A 12,408-nucleotide genomic window follows, 5' to 3' on the forward strand; every position below is an offset into this window, starting at 1 on the left:
CAGAAACAGGTGAGTGAGCTGGGCTGAGCACGTGATTAAATATTCCTGGACTTGAGCTCCACTCACATCCACGTCCACTTGGACAGAAGCTTGGCTTGTTTCTCCTGGGCAACTAGGACCTTGCTTACCACCCCAAGACAGGAACAGAGCCATGCCAGTTCAACTACAAGCATGGCCATGACTTTATAACAGGAAAACCCAGACCTGGCCAAGAATTCCTAGAGCTTCCAATGAGCCAGGCTGGTCAGGGAAGCTTTGTGACGTGTGGAGCCACCCTGTCCCCCATCTTGTGTGTCATTGTGCTCCTCTACTGCCTTGCTTGCCCATGTGTAGACAGGTAACAACCCAGAGGGAAGCACAAGGATGGGGCATGGACAAAGATGAGTGTGTGGAAGTAGAAACAGGCTGAGGGGAAGAAGAGGGAAGGGAGCAGCCAGCACATTCCTCCCCCAATGGCTCAGGACTGTCTCTGGATGCCAGGGCAGCCCTTCCCGAACACCTGAGGACTGTGTGCCCTGTCAGCACAGGCCTGGGTTCTGAGGTCAGCAGGAAGACGTAGAGGGCTCAGGAGGCCTGTGGAGGGCAGAGGTCTTACTGTCTGTACCATGTGCCTTTTGTGGCAAGGCTTCCGAGCTGCAGATTTGTTCTAGAGCCTAAACTTTATCCACCCGTGGCCTTCACATTCCTACCAAAACCCACCTCCTCTTCCAGGTTGCTGCTGTTGTCTTACTCTAAGGCCAGCATGGTTGCAATGATCAGCATGCGCCTGTCCCCGTATCAAATTTAGGATCCTGAATGTGTAAACAGAAGTAGAGCATTCTAGAAGGCTGAGGTCATCTTTCCACTGCGCTCAGCTGGGGTCAAGTAGCTAAAGTGACTTCTCGGAGGAAATGGAACAGGGGTAACCTCAGAATAAGACCCAGAGATGAAGCTAGTTTTTTCTAGTGAAGGCCGGCTGCCCCTTCCTCAGTGACTGCTCTCTGTGAGTTAATGGTCAGAGGTAGAAAAGGGAATGATGTGAGGGAGGTCTGGGTGTAGAAGGGGCTTCTCTCTTAAAAAAAAAAAAAAAAGAAGAAGAAGAAAAGTTTGCCCTGTGAATGGAAGACTTACGCTCTGGTTTTGGCTCCAGGGCGAGTAGCCTGAGAGCTGGGATGAGTTTAGAGGTTCCTGTTGGTATCCGTTATAATTACCACTAATCGACTGTTAAATGAAAAGTTACCTGGCCATCTTTTCATCCCTGTAGGAATAGGTGATTAAAAACCCAGAGCATTTGTATTCTAGGCGCTTGCAAGGGATTAGGGGAGACAGGCAACCAAGTACCCAGGGGAAGCTTAACATGTTAAGTAGGGAGGTGAGGGCGCCCTGCTAGACCAACCACCTGTATCCCCAAATTGAATGGCCAGATTACAAAGCCCAGGCCTCAGGCCAGGAGCTGAGCTCTGCTTTTGAACTCTTGTCAACACTGAGTTTATTCATGTCCTCAAAGCCTCGTGGGTTCACCATTGTTAGCTCCTCCTAGGGCGTCTAGAACAAAGGCAGCACGCGTTTCAAGTGAGGCCGGGCTTGCGCAGGCAACCCAAAGTGCTCCTTTTGAAATGTGGAATTTGAGATGGTTTTAGCCTATGCTTAAAGAAAGTGGAAAATGGATGGGGGTTTTCATTTTGTTCTTTTTTAGAAGGAGAAGTAATAAATAGGATGGTTTGTCTGTAGACTCGGTCCTTTTAAGTCAGGGCCCTAAAAAGTTGTTTTCTGGCCGTGCTCTCGTCCGTAATGAGTGTTTCTGAGCCTAGCGTGTGCGCGCCATGTCAGGGTGTTAGGGATACAGCGGGCCCTTCCTGACACCTTGAGGATGAGCCCGCTGGATCTGGAGGTGGGCAGACTCAGCCAAGTGTGGGCTCCTTGAGTAGATTTCTTCCTTGACCGTCGTCATGCTGTCTTCGCTTGGTCATTACAAGGACAGCGCTATGTTTGACCCCAGGCATTGACATTTCTCTCTGAACTTTGTCCCCAATTACCAGAAAATCCACCCAGAGAGGACACCTTCGGAGAAACTGTTGGCCGTAGAGGAGTTTGAATCCCGTAAGTATTTCTCTGATGGACGCACTCTTATTTGAGTGACAGATTTAATGTGGGATTGAGAGCAGATAACACGCTCCTAGTGAAGATGGTAATGATTTAAAAACGCCCTGACATTGCTTCTCCCCTGAGTTTATAACCTTGGGGCGCTCAGGTGGTCTTCTCCCGCTCCCAGCATGCTGGCCATTTTCAGGTCTCAGAAGCACCTCAGTCTGGGAAATGGCTGATACCTGTCTGTGTGCACACATGTGCACGTGTCTGTGCATGTATGTTCATGCACTCAGGTACAGGTTTGAGTGGAAAGCCAGAGGACAGCCCTGGGCAGCACTTTCCCAGCTGAGCCGTTTCCTCCCCACGCTGTGTGCAGCAGGAGGACCTGGGCCTCTGCAGTGACGGATTGTTGTTTCCCGCAGATCTGGACAAGCTGGACAACGAGAAGAAGGACCTGATTCAGAGCGACATCGCTGCTCTCCATCAGTTCTACTCCAAGCACCTGGAGTTCCCTGAGCACAGCAGCCTCGTGGTGCTCTTCGCCCAGGTAAGGGCTCGGAAGGCCTTGGCCCTCCCTCCCGTGCCCTCCTACAGCATCCGCTCATGAAGACCCATGGCCTGTATCTGCCTGACAAGCTCCTGGGCACCGGGGAAGCAGGCCGGGTGGATCCCAGGGCTCACTGGCCTACACAGCCTGACCCACTTGTTGAGTCCCAGGCTAAGAGACCTTTTCTTCAAAAACAGGGTAGGGCTCAGAGGTTAAGAGCATTTGTTGCTTTCACTGAGGACTTGGGTTCAGTTCCCAGCATACACATGATGGCTCACAACCATCTGTAACTCCGGGTCTGAGAGGTCCCAGGCCCTCCTGACCTGTACAGGTACCAGGCATGTATTGTATATACATACAGGCAAAGTGTTCAAACACATACAATAAAACAACAACAAAACCAATCAAGGTGGACAGTGACTGAGGAACAACACCCAAGGCTGTTGTCAGGCCTTCACCCCACACACAGGTACACCCACCTAAGAAAACACACCCCCATGGAGACAGACCCACACTCCACCTGCTGCTAGTGAAGAAAAGAGGTAAAAACACGCTGAACATTTTTATACACGGAAGGGGAAGTGAGCCCTTCATCAACTCCAAGGAGAAGTACTTCTGCCCTGGTGGAGCTACCCACATGGGATTACCCACAGCCCTAACGCTTATGGGATCAGCTCAGCCACCCAACTATCGGAACCAGAAAGTTACTCCCTGTGAAAGGAAGCACTCCTTTAACAGAGTGATGCACACTGGCGGCCTTCCCTGGGTTGATGTGCGTGGCTCACTTGAGGCTCCGTGTTCATACCACAGGCCGTGTGTGTGTGTGTGTGTGTGTGTGTGTGTAGTGAGGCATTTGTGTGCCTGAGGAAACACACACGAGTATATGCATTCCCATATATGACTAGGAACTACTCCTTATAACCTGTATGCTGATTAACATTTCTGCCTTTTTTTTTTAAAATAGGATCTCATATAACCCAGGCTAGACTCAGACTGACTTTGTAGCCCAGGATGGACGTTAAGCTGAGTGCAGGGCTTCCAGGCACACACTGCCACACCCCGGGCCTCCTGTTTTCTGGGCAAACACTCTGCCAGCAGAGCACGTCCAAAGCCCCACACCACATAGTCCATGTGTGAGTTTTAGTGGGGATCCAGTATCCCTGAAGGAGAAAAAAGTGTGGCTGATCCCCACCTTACCTGGGCCCGCCTCGGCCCCCAGCTGTATGCCTGTTCTTCCTCCCCAGCCTTTCCTGCAGCACAGGAGACCCTGAGGCTAACTCCCACGTCAGCAGCAGCAGGCAGCTGAAGTGCCCACATGCCTCTGAGCTGTGTTTTAATCACTGCAAACCTGTTCGTGGCTGAGAAGTATATTTCTGGTACACAGCCTACATCTCGTTGAAATGCTAATTATGAGAATAGCTTTAGCAAGGCACTTACGCCTGATTTGACTCGAAAAAAAGGACCGTAGTCCATGCATCTTTCTTAATGTGCAAGTTCACTTTCCTTCTCTAGGCGTAGCTCAGAAGGGAGGGAAGGCTGGCAGGAAAATTGCTATGCAATTTGGCTCAAACACCATCACCGCCTCTGCAAAAGGAAGAGTGATGACACTTGGGTTCATGGGAAAAGATGTGTGAACACTCCCACACAAGAAGAGCTCTGGAGGGAGAGAGGTGAAGTGTCAAAGCTACCCCAGTGAGCTGGAGCAGTACTGACCCGGCCAAGGTCACCACAGCAGAAGGGCTAGAGCCGCAGATGAGAGGATCAAGGGCTCAGTCCCCAAAGCCGGGAGCGGACTCTCCCTCCATCTGTGTTGATACGTCTCCTTAATCTCCCGTTTACTCTTGGGTTTAGCAAGCATTTGCCAGCCATTGTGGGTACCGCACTCAGGTGTGTGTCCAGCAGGAGAAAGCCTTGCCCAGTCCTAGCCAGTAATATCTAGGAATGGAGTTAATGCTCAGGGAAGTTTTGCTGAATGAAAGAAGACTCCAGTTAATCCTCCCTAATGTGGGTTGGCAGCCATTGCTTAACGTACCAATGATACACTTGGTCAGGGTGCCTGGAGTTAGCATGAAGAGACAGGGTGCAAAGTCTACTTAGGAACGCCTGGGGTCTTAGGAACTGATTTATGAGCTGATAGAGGCCACCTTCTCCCATTCCTTCTCCTCTTCCCTCCCTCCTCTCCTTTCTTCTTCTTCCTTCTTGTCCCAGTACTGCAGGTACAATTACAGCCTTTACCGCCGTCTGCACCAGGGTTACCAAGCTTTTCCATTAACGCTTTAGTTTTATGTGAAATCGCCACAGTCAGTTAATAGCTGTAGTTTATCATGGGAAATGGTGAGGTGGGCTATTGCTTAGTGAGTAAAGCCCTTCTCATGCAAGTGTGAGGACCCAAGTTCAGACCCCCAGGACTCCTATAAAGCTACGGGTAGCCATGAGCACGTCACCCCAGCAGTGGTCCTAAGGCGATATGAGAGGTGCAGGAGAGCCCCAGAAGCTTGCAAGCCAGCAAACCTGGCTAATGCTGCAGCAAACAAGAGACCCTGTCTCAAATGAAGTGGAATTGAGGACTGGTACCCAAGGTTGTCCTTGAACCTACACTCACACACACATGTACGCTCCCACACACGCACCTCAGCTCACGCATAGAAAACAAGCTTTGTCAGAATGCCCTGTCTGAATTCTGGCTGCCTTTATGCCACTCCTATCTCATATATCCTTGAACCAGTCAGTCATCCATGGGGACCTGGGAGCCCTGGTTTCCATGGTTGCAAGGAGCTGCTACATTCCCAGTAGACATGGGTTTATGAGGTTGGTGCATCTGCACACCTCCATGGGGCCTGGCGGGAGGCCATGCCCAGTGAGGCCATGCCCAGTGAGGCTCAGTGGAAGAAAGCTTCCGAAGTGTGGCAGCCTCTGTGTGTGGGAGGAAGTGGTGCCTCTGAGAAGAAGAGGGACACATCTCACAGTGTCAGGAGACCCAGCTGGCTCAGCCCTCACTAGTGACGGGCTTCGTGATTGTTACGTTGATTCCTCTCTCATGTTCTAGGAAGAGGAGATGCTGCGTCTTCCAGCTCTGAGATTTTCAGTGCTTACAAAGAACACCTACAGAGTTTTCTCCCATCAGACTAAAAGTTGCCTTGATTTTCCTTCTCTGTGAAATGCCTGCGCCTTACAATTATCGATGTATGTGGAAAAAGAAGTTGGGAGAATTGGCATTCATTGCCTTCATTTCCAGCCTGTTGATCTTGACACAGACGTCCAGTGCAGTGAGAGTTGCTCTGGTGTGTGTGTGTGTGTGTGTGTGTGTGTGTGTGTGTGTGTGTGTGTGAGTGCGCATGAGGAAACCAGAAGTCACGCATGTGTGCTCTTCCTCTGTGTGTTGAGATGTCCCTGTCACAGCCCCGAGGCTCACCAGTCAGGCCAGCCAGCCAGCCAAGATGCTGCAGGGGTCTATCCGCCCCCCCCCCCCCCATACTGGAATTGCAAGTGTACACTGCATGCCCACGGTTTTACACGGCTTCTCAGGTCCTCATGCTTACAAGTCGAGCACCTCAAGACTGAGCCGTCTCCCCAGCCCAACTCTAACCCTACCCCTCAGAATTCCGAACACATCGAGTTTTCTCAAAGGTGACACAGGACCGGATTGATCTGGCCGAAACATGAAAGACCAGTTTCAGGGTTCTGGGTTCCTCTACCTTTTAGAGAAGAAGGAACCATACCTCTACAGAAGAGTAAAGGCTTTCAGTTCTTTCTAAGGTCAGATGATTTGGAGATGGGAACTCTCTCTCTGTATGTCTCTCTCTCTCACACACACACACACACACACACACGCATACTCGTGCACTGTGGTCTCATTGGAGCTCCTTACCTGATGATGTAGCCTGACCCTGAAGCCTATGATAAGACTTCAGTCACAGGATCTCAGCCCACTCTGCCACTCGGAGGGTAAGCACACACAGGAGCTTCGACACCACCGTGTCTGCTCCTGTGTGTTGACACACGCAGAGCTGATGAGTAAATGCTACCTGGACAAAGGATGGCGAGGCCACAAGAACAGCTTCGCCACCACCAGGCCGGAATAGCTTTGATAGTTTGGTGATGGCTGAGCTGAAGAAAGGGCCAGCAGCCAGGGGTGGGGAGCCATAGCCAGAGGCGTCTCTCTCCCTCCCGTCTCACTGCAGGTGAACTGTAACGGCTTCACCATTGAAGATGAAGAGCTCTCTCACTTGGGATCCGCAATATTTCCTGAGTAGGTTGAGTCTGACTTCATTCTTTCCCTTTGTACTTATTTAACACTAATTTGATTTTTGCATAACCCGCCTGACTGCGTGTGGCAGACATGAAACTCCAAGTGAATTAAGACAGCTTTTTAATCTGCCAGATTTCAAAATATTTCCCCTACGCTTAAGGATCCGGAGGTGGCAGTTAGCAGAGCGGTGGCGGCGACACCCCGCCAGGCCCAGCGCTGTTGTCAAGGAGTGTCAGTGCATGGAGGAGCAGCCCATGGCTTGCTTGGGAAGCATGCTCTCTGCAGGCCTGTGGCTCTGCAGATCTTGTTTCTTATGCTCAAAGTGAGATGTTAATTGCACATGCAAGAATTAGGAATGGTTTGGGTAGAGAATCTATGAGCTCTTGCTCATCTGCCCTTTTCGGAAAATGACGGGAACGTGGCATCGTTTGGAGGGATGCTAAGCTGAGTAAAAGAAAATTTCAAAGCCTTATCACATATTTTTCTCTCAGAACTTCAGGAATATTTGGATAATTCATGAAAGGCTAGCCAGCTGATGTGCAGGTCTTTATGGCTTTGTTCTTCAAGGAAATTCCAGAACGGTTGGTCCGTTATTTCACAGGTGGAGCTTTATTTCACAGGGAAGCCTTGGGCACCCTGAGTCCATACTGTCATTCTGTGATACAGGGTGGGGATATTTTGGCGTTCTGTTGAAGTCCACTGAGGATGCCTCCTGCTCCTCGCCTGCCATATCCACGCACCAGCTCCTGGTGTGTGTGTCTGCCGCTGGGCTGCAGCAAGCTAGTCAGAAGAAAGGGACCTGGCTGAGCCCTGCAGCTCTCACCAGAGAGAGCAAAGGTTCCCCTGTTGGCTCTGAGGCCAAGGCGAGGTCAGCTGTGGGTAGAGGCATGGCGAAGACCAGAGTGCTTCTGGGAGATTCTCATGGACTTTTGTAGTTGGGAAGAGAACAGAAAAAAGGACAGTCATGGGGCTCTGTGAAGACAACCTGGACAGCCTCTGAACTGAGCTGAACTCTGCACTGTGGCCTCTGTTTATGAATGTCTGAGGACGTCTGAATTTGAGACCTCACTGTCTCCCATGCCGGCCAGAAGTGACAATCCTGGATCCCAAGTTGCTTGGCCGTTTTCTCTAATGCTCTCCTCACCACCTCAGCAGTCTGTTCAGAGAGAGACAGGGCTAACTCTTCTCCAAGATGGCTCTAGAAGCCTCATCTGCTTTGCTTTGCCTTTGGGAGCTTTGCTTGGTGGACATCCTAGGGCCTGAGGCCTTGTGCGTCCTGTAGGAATCTAAGTAGGCTGTAGTAAAGGGTGGAGGGTCCCTCCCAAGAACAAGAGCCAGCTGCCTGTTTGTCCCTGGTGTAGAGCTAGTCACCTGCTGTGCTCAAACCTGCAGGCAGGATAGGGTGTCACTTCCCTCAGGGATGCGCCACTCTGGGGCAGTACACCTCAGTGGTTCTGACACCCTTTTTCCTTTTTGAATCCTGGCGCAAGCAAGAGAAGGGTTCTTGTCTCAGGGGGCGGGCAGTGCTGTTCTTCTCAGTGGCGATACACTTGGACAGGTGTGCCCGCAAGAGCATAAGCCCCAGTTTCCGGGCATTTTTTAATTGGGGAAAAAACCCTTTGGGGCTGAAATCACATCAGTGTGTGATTTCAAAGGCAGCATTTGTGAGATCAAGCACTTTCCCCTGTAGTTTAGAAGTTTCTGTTCTCAGAACTTTGACCTTGATATAATCAGAAAGCTCAAAGCACCTCTCCCAGGCGAATCTCTCTCCTGTCACTGTCCCTAAAAGCAGACGGCAAGCAGCAGGAGTGGTCATGTCCCAATTTCCCAGATTTGGAGAGTGAGGTGCTTCTCTGGGGCCCCGGGGCGGGGGAGGGATATCACAGCCCTTGTTCCCTCAAGCAGCTGGCATTTCTCAACATCTGAAGGGAACGATGGAGAACCGAGCCACTTAGACAAAAAGACAGCCCTTTGTCCTGCACCTGTGTGTACACGGGCAGCCAGCTGCAGGCGTTGTGGTGTGAGTCTGTCCACCCAGGGGAATACTTAGATGGTTGTTGGTGTTCAGTCACAGCTAGAGATCATAGTTCACGTGAGGATTTCATGCTGAGTCTGGTGAAAGAGTAACGTGTTAGACACTGGGGCTGAGGGCGTGGCTCGCTTGGGAGAGGGCTTGCCCAGCATGCATGAAGCCCCAGGTTCCAGCTCCAGAACTGCATGAGCTGCGTGTGACATGGGGATCAAGCCTTCAAGGTCTTGAAGTAAATGCATAGTGAACGCCAGACCAGACTGGGCCACTGGAGACCATTTCTTAACAACGGAAACAGAAAGGCCGGATACCGTTCTCTGCGCAGAGAACGTCTCCTTTCTCCTTTCACCTGTTCCTCGTACTCGTCAGACAGGTAAGCAGCGACTCACTCCAGCAGTCAGCCCTTGACATTCAGGCAACTGCGCTTTTTCTTTTGCTTGACAGTGTTGCACTGATGAATCACAGCTGCTGCCCCAATGTCATTGTGACCTACAAAGGGACCCTGGCAGAAGTCCGTGCTGTGCAGGAGATCCACCCAGGAGACGAGGTGAGAGTGCAGCCGTGGTGGCCGGACGCTGGGCCCGGCAGATCCACGTGGCACCAGCATGGTGACCCCTGCAGCTAAGCTGTCGGTCCCTGGGCCTTAGCGGGGTTATCTGTCACTGTGGGACCTAGCTTGGTGCTGCTTGCTGAATGCATGGTGCCTGCCTTTTCCTTTGGCAAAAATAAGTCAATATGACTTAAATCCTTTTTTTTTTTCCAAATTCATTATTTGACTTTGTGTGTCTGAATGCTTTGCCTGCATGCGTGTGTGTGCACACCTGATGGATCACCTAGGCCAGGTGGGTACTGGGAAGCTAACCCAGGTCCTCTGCAAGCACCTGGATCCTCTTAACTTCTGAGATGTCTCTCCAGCCCCTTCAGTTAAGTTTTTACCCAAGGTGTCCAAGCTGGGTGTCCCTGTTGCTGGACAATTGGCTCGTGAGTTCTTTCCTGTCCCCTAAAACCCCACAAAGCTCGAAAACCTTGTTGTTGGCACCCATTGCTTTTCCTGTTGAGGTGAGAAAATGCCCAACAAAGATAGCAAAATGAAGGGAGGGTCTTGTCTTGTGGGTGCAGGCCTGTCCAGGGGACAGTGTTACCCTTCACATCACTTGAACAAAAGCACAGCAGCAGCTGGCCAGATGCCGTTCCGAGTGGCGTGTCTTAACGGTTCTCACCTTAGAAGTGGAACAGGGTGGCCAGGTGTGTGCTGGGTCAGGGAAATACAGGAATACAGGCAAGTGGGGAGAGGAGGCTCCACCAGCTTCCTTAGTAGGAGATGGAGGGAGCCGCAGGCTTTCCCGCTCATTCCCTGGTCCACCTCTCTCTCTCTCTCTGTTGCCATATGTCATTGTGCTGCTGTGTAAGTTCAGTTTGGTTGAACCGTAATGCTGTTTTGAAACCTTGAAGTAGACTTATCAGTGCTAAGTGATGAGAAAGCTCTGATTTCTCTGGGAGGTTTTTAGCAGTCCACAGCTGACATTCAAGCCTCCTTCTACCCCTTTGCTAAATCCAGCATATGGGGGTATCCAGTCTGGAGCCAGGATGTTGAGGGCCTTGGCTGTTGTGATGGTGAGCCTCTTTTAAACCAAGGCAGAATGCAATGCCCAACCTGATTCTCGGAGAGTAGCCACAGAGGCAAATGACCTGTCTTCCTAGATAGGTAGGTTGTTTGAGCCTTGAACACTGCAACTGGAGTGGCCTTTGTCGCCCTCTTCTGGATGCTTCTGTTGACTGCATCATTTTCCATCTCGTCACCTGCAGGGCCAGGCCGGCTGGCATGCAATCACAGAGTGCCTGTGGTCTGGGAAGATAAGGGAGCCATTCCCCAGGTTCCAGATAGTAGATATGCCCCAGGCTTGCTTCTTCAGAGAGGCACTGGCTACCACCTAGCCCTGCGCTCTTGTCCCCGACAGCCCGGCAGGCCCGTGGACACTGCCACACTGATGCTGGGTTCTGTGGGATGCAGCCATTGCAGTCCCTACGCCTAGATGATGTTACTACCCAGCAAGCCGCATGGGGCCAAGGAGAAACTCGAAGGTCCTCTAACACAAACCTGGGAACATGCTGAAAATATTATGAAGTCCCTGGTTTTTAAACTGGATTTTATGCTTCTCAAGCGAGAGCTATATACACAGCATCACATTGCAGCGTCAACTGTCGGGCACACCCAGGAGGGCGGGTGCTTCAGGTCTTAGTTCCAGCCCTTTCTGGAAAAGGCCCGGCTAGAAGGAGGAAGGAACCCTGAGGGAGCTCTTCCGTGTTCCCTGGCCAGGAGGGTCGCAGCCGCTCCTGAGTGAGGTCACAGCAACGTGCATCCTGGCAGCCACGTTTGCCACCCTGCCCCCAGGGTCACTCAGATGCCCTGACCTCAGCTCTTGTTCTGTTGCATGATGTCAGGAGGAAAGGTGGGCAGAGCAGGGTGTGAGAGGCCTTGCTCTCCCCAGCACATGCCCAGCCTTGGCCTGGTGTTTGGTGAGGGAAGGTGAAGGGCCCTTCCTCCTCTCCGTTGCCAGTGTAGGGACAAGGAGAGGGACACAGTTCCACAGCCTTGCAGCTAAAGCAGTCCAGTGCTGAGGTGAGCAGCGTGACTGTCGGTGGTCCCGCATCCCATGTCGCCAAGGAATCATGTGTCAGAGGCCACAAGAGGCATGGGCGTTGCGTTCCCTCCCGCAGACCCCTGGCCTCTCCCATCCCAGGTGTTCACCAGCTACATTGACCTGCTGTATCCAACCGAGGACAGGAACGACCGATTAAGAGACTCCTACTTCTTCACCTGCGAGTGCCGGGAGTGTACGACCAGGGACAAGGTAAGTTCCCTGACGGGCAGGGGAGGGTCCCTGCTGTGAGGCATCACCCACCAGGGAATCCAGGTAGACAAGTCCATTCAGCTGCCGTTCAGCTGGCCAAACATCCCATTCCTGTCCCTCAGACAGGCGGCCCGGGCTGTGAGGGCGGTCCTCAGCACAATGCTGCCTCTGCAGGAACCCGATTCCATCCCCACAATGTGAAAAGACAGATGAGATGATGAAGTGAACTTGGCCCCAGCACTGGAGCGGGGGGGAGGGGGGGCAGAGACAGCGGCTCACCCTGGAGCCCAGCCCAGCCTCCTTGATCAGCTCCAGGCCAGGGAGAGACCCTGCCTCAAAAAGCAAGACAAGGGCTGGGGCGAGTGCTGGGGTGAATGAGGACCTGAGTTCCTACCCAGATGCTGGAGGGTGTGACTGGGGGGAGGAGATTGTTCAGGGCTTGCTGGTTCCCAGCTTTGCTTCCGGTTCAGTGAAAGACTGAAGGGAGGAAAGTAGAGCGTGAGAGAACAGGGCACACCATATGCTCCTCTGCCCCTCCGGTGCCCAGGCATGCCCCCCCAACCTACAAAACCAAAGCCAAGGTGGATATCACCTGACACAAAAATTGACCTCTACACACACACACACACACACACACACACACACACACACACACACACACACA

At 52.0% G+C, this 12,408-nt stretch overlaps 1 protein-coding gene across 1 annotated transcript in view; it reads left to right on the top strand.

Moving 5' to 3' along the window:
* Positions 1-12,408, top strand: part of Smyd2 (SET and MYND domain containing 2) — a 36,901-nt gene that overhangs the window by 20,184 nt on the left and 4,309 nt on the right. The window contains exons 4-8 of the mRNA XM_055609187.1: positions 2,019-2,079; positions 2,490-2,614; positions 6,796-6,863; positions 9,337-9,439; positions 11,634-11,744. Coding sequence (XP_055465162.1) covers positions 2,019-2,079; positions 2,490-2,614; positions 6,796-6,863; positions 9,337-9,439; positions 11,634-11,744 — 468 coding nt within the window. The remainder of the gene's footprint in view (positions 1-2,018; positions 2,080-2,489; positions 2,615-6,795; positions 6,864-9,336; positions 9,440-11,633; positions 11,745-12,408) is intronic.

Source organism: Psammomys obesus, unplaced genomic scaffold, assembly GCF_907164565.1.
Source record: "Psammomys obesus unplaced genomic scaffold, mPsaObe1.curated_primary_1811, whole genome shotgun sequence".
NCBI classification, from domain to species: domain Eukaryota; kingdom Metazoa; phylum Chordata; class Mammalia; order Rodentia; family Muridae; genus Psammomys; species Psammomys obesus.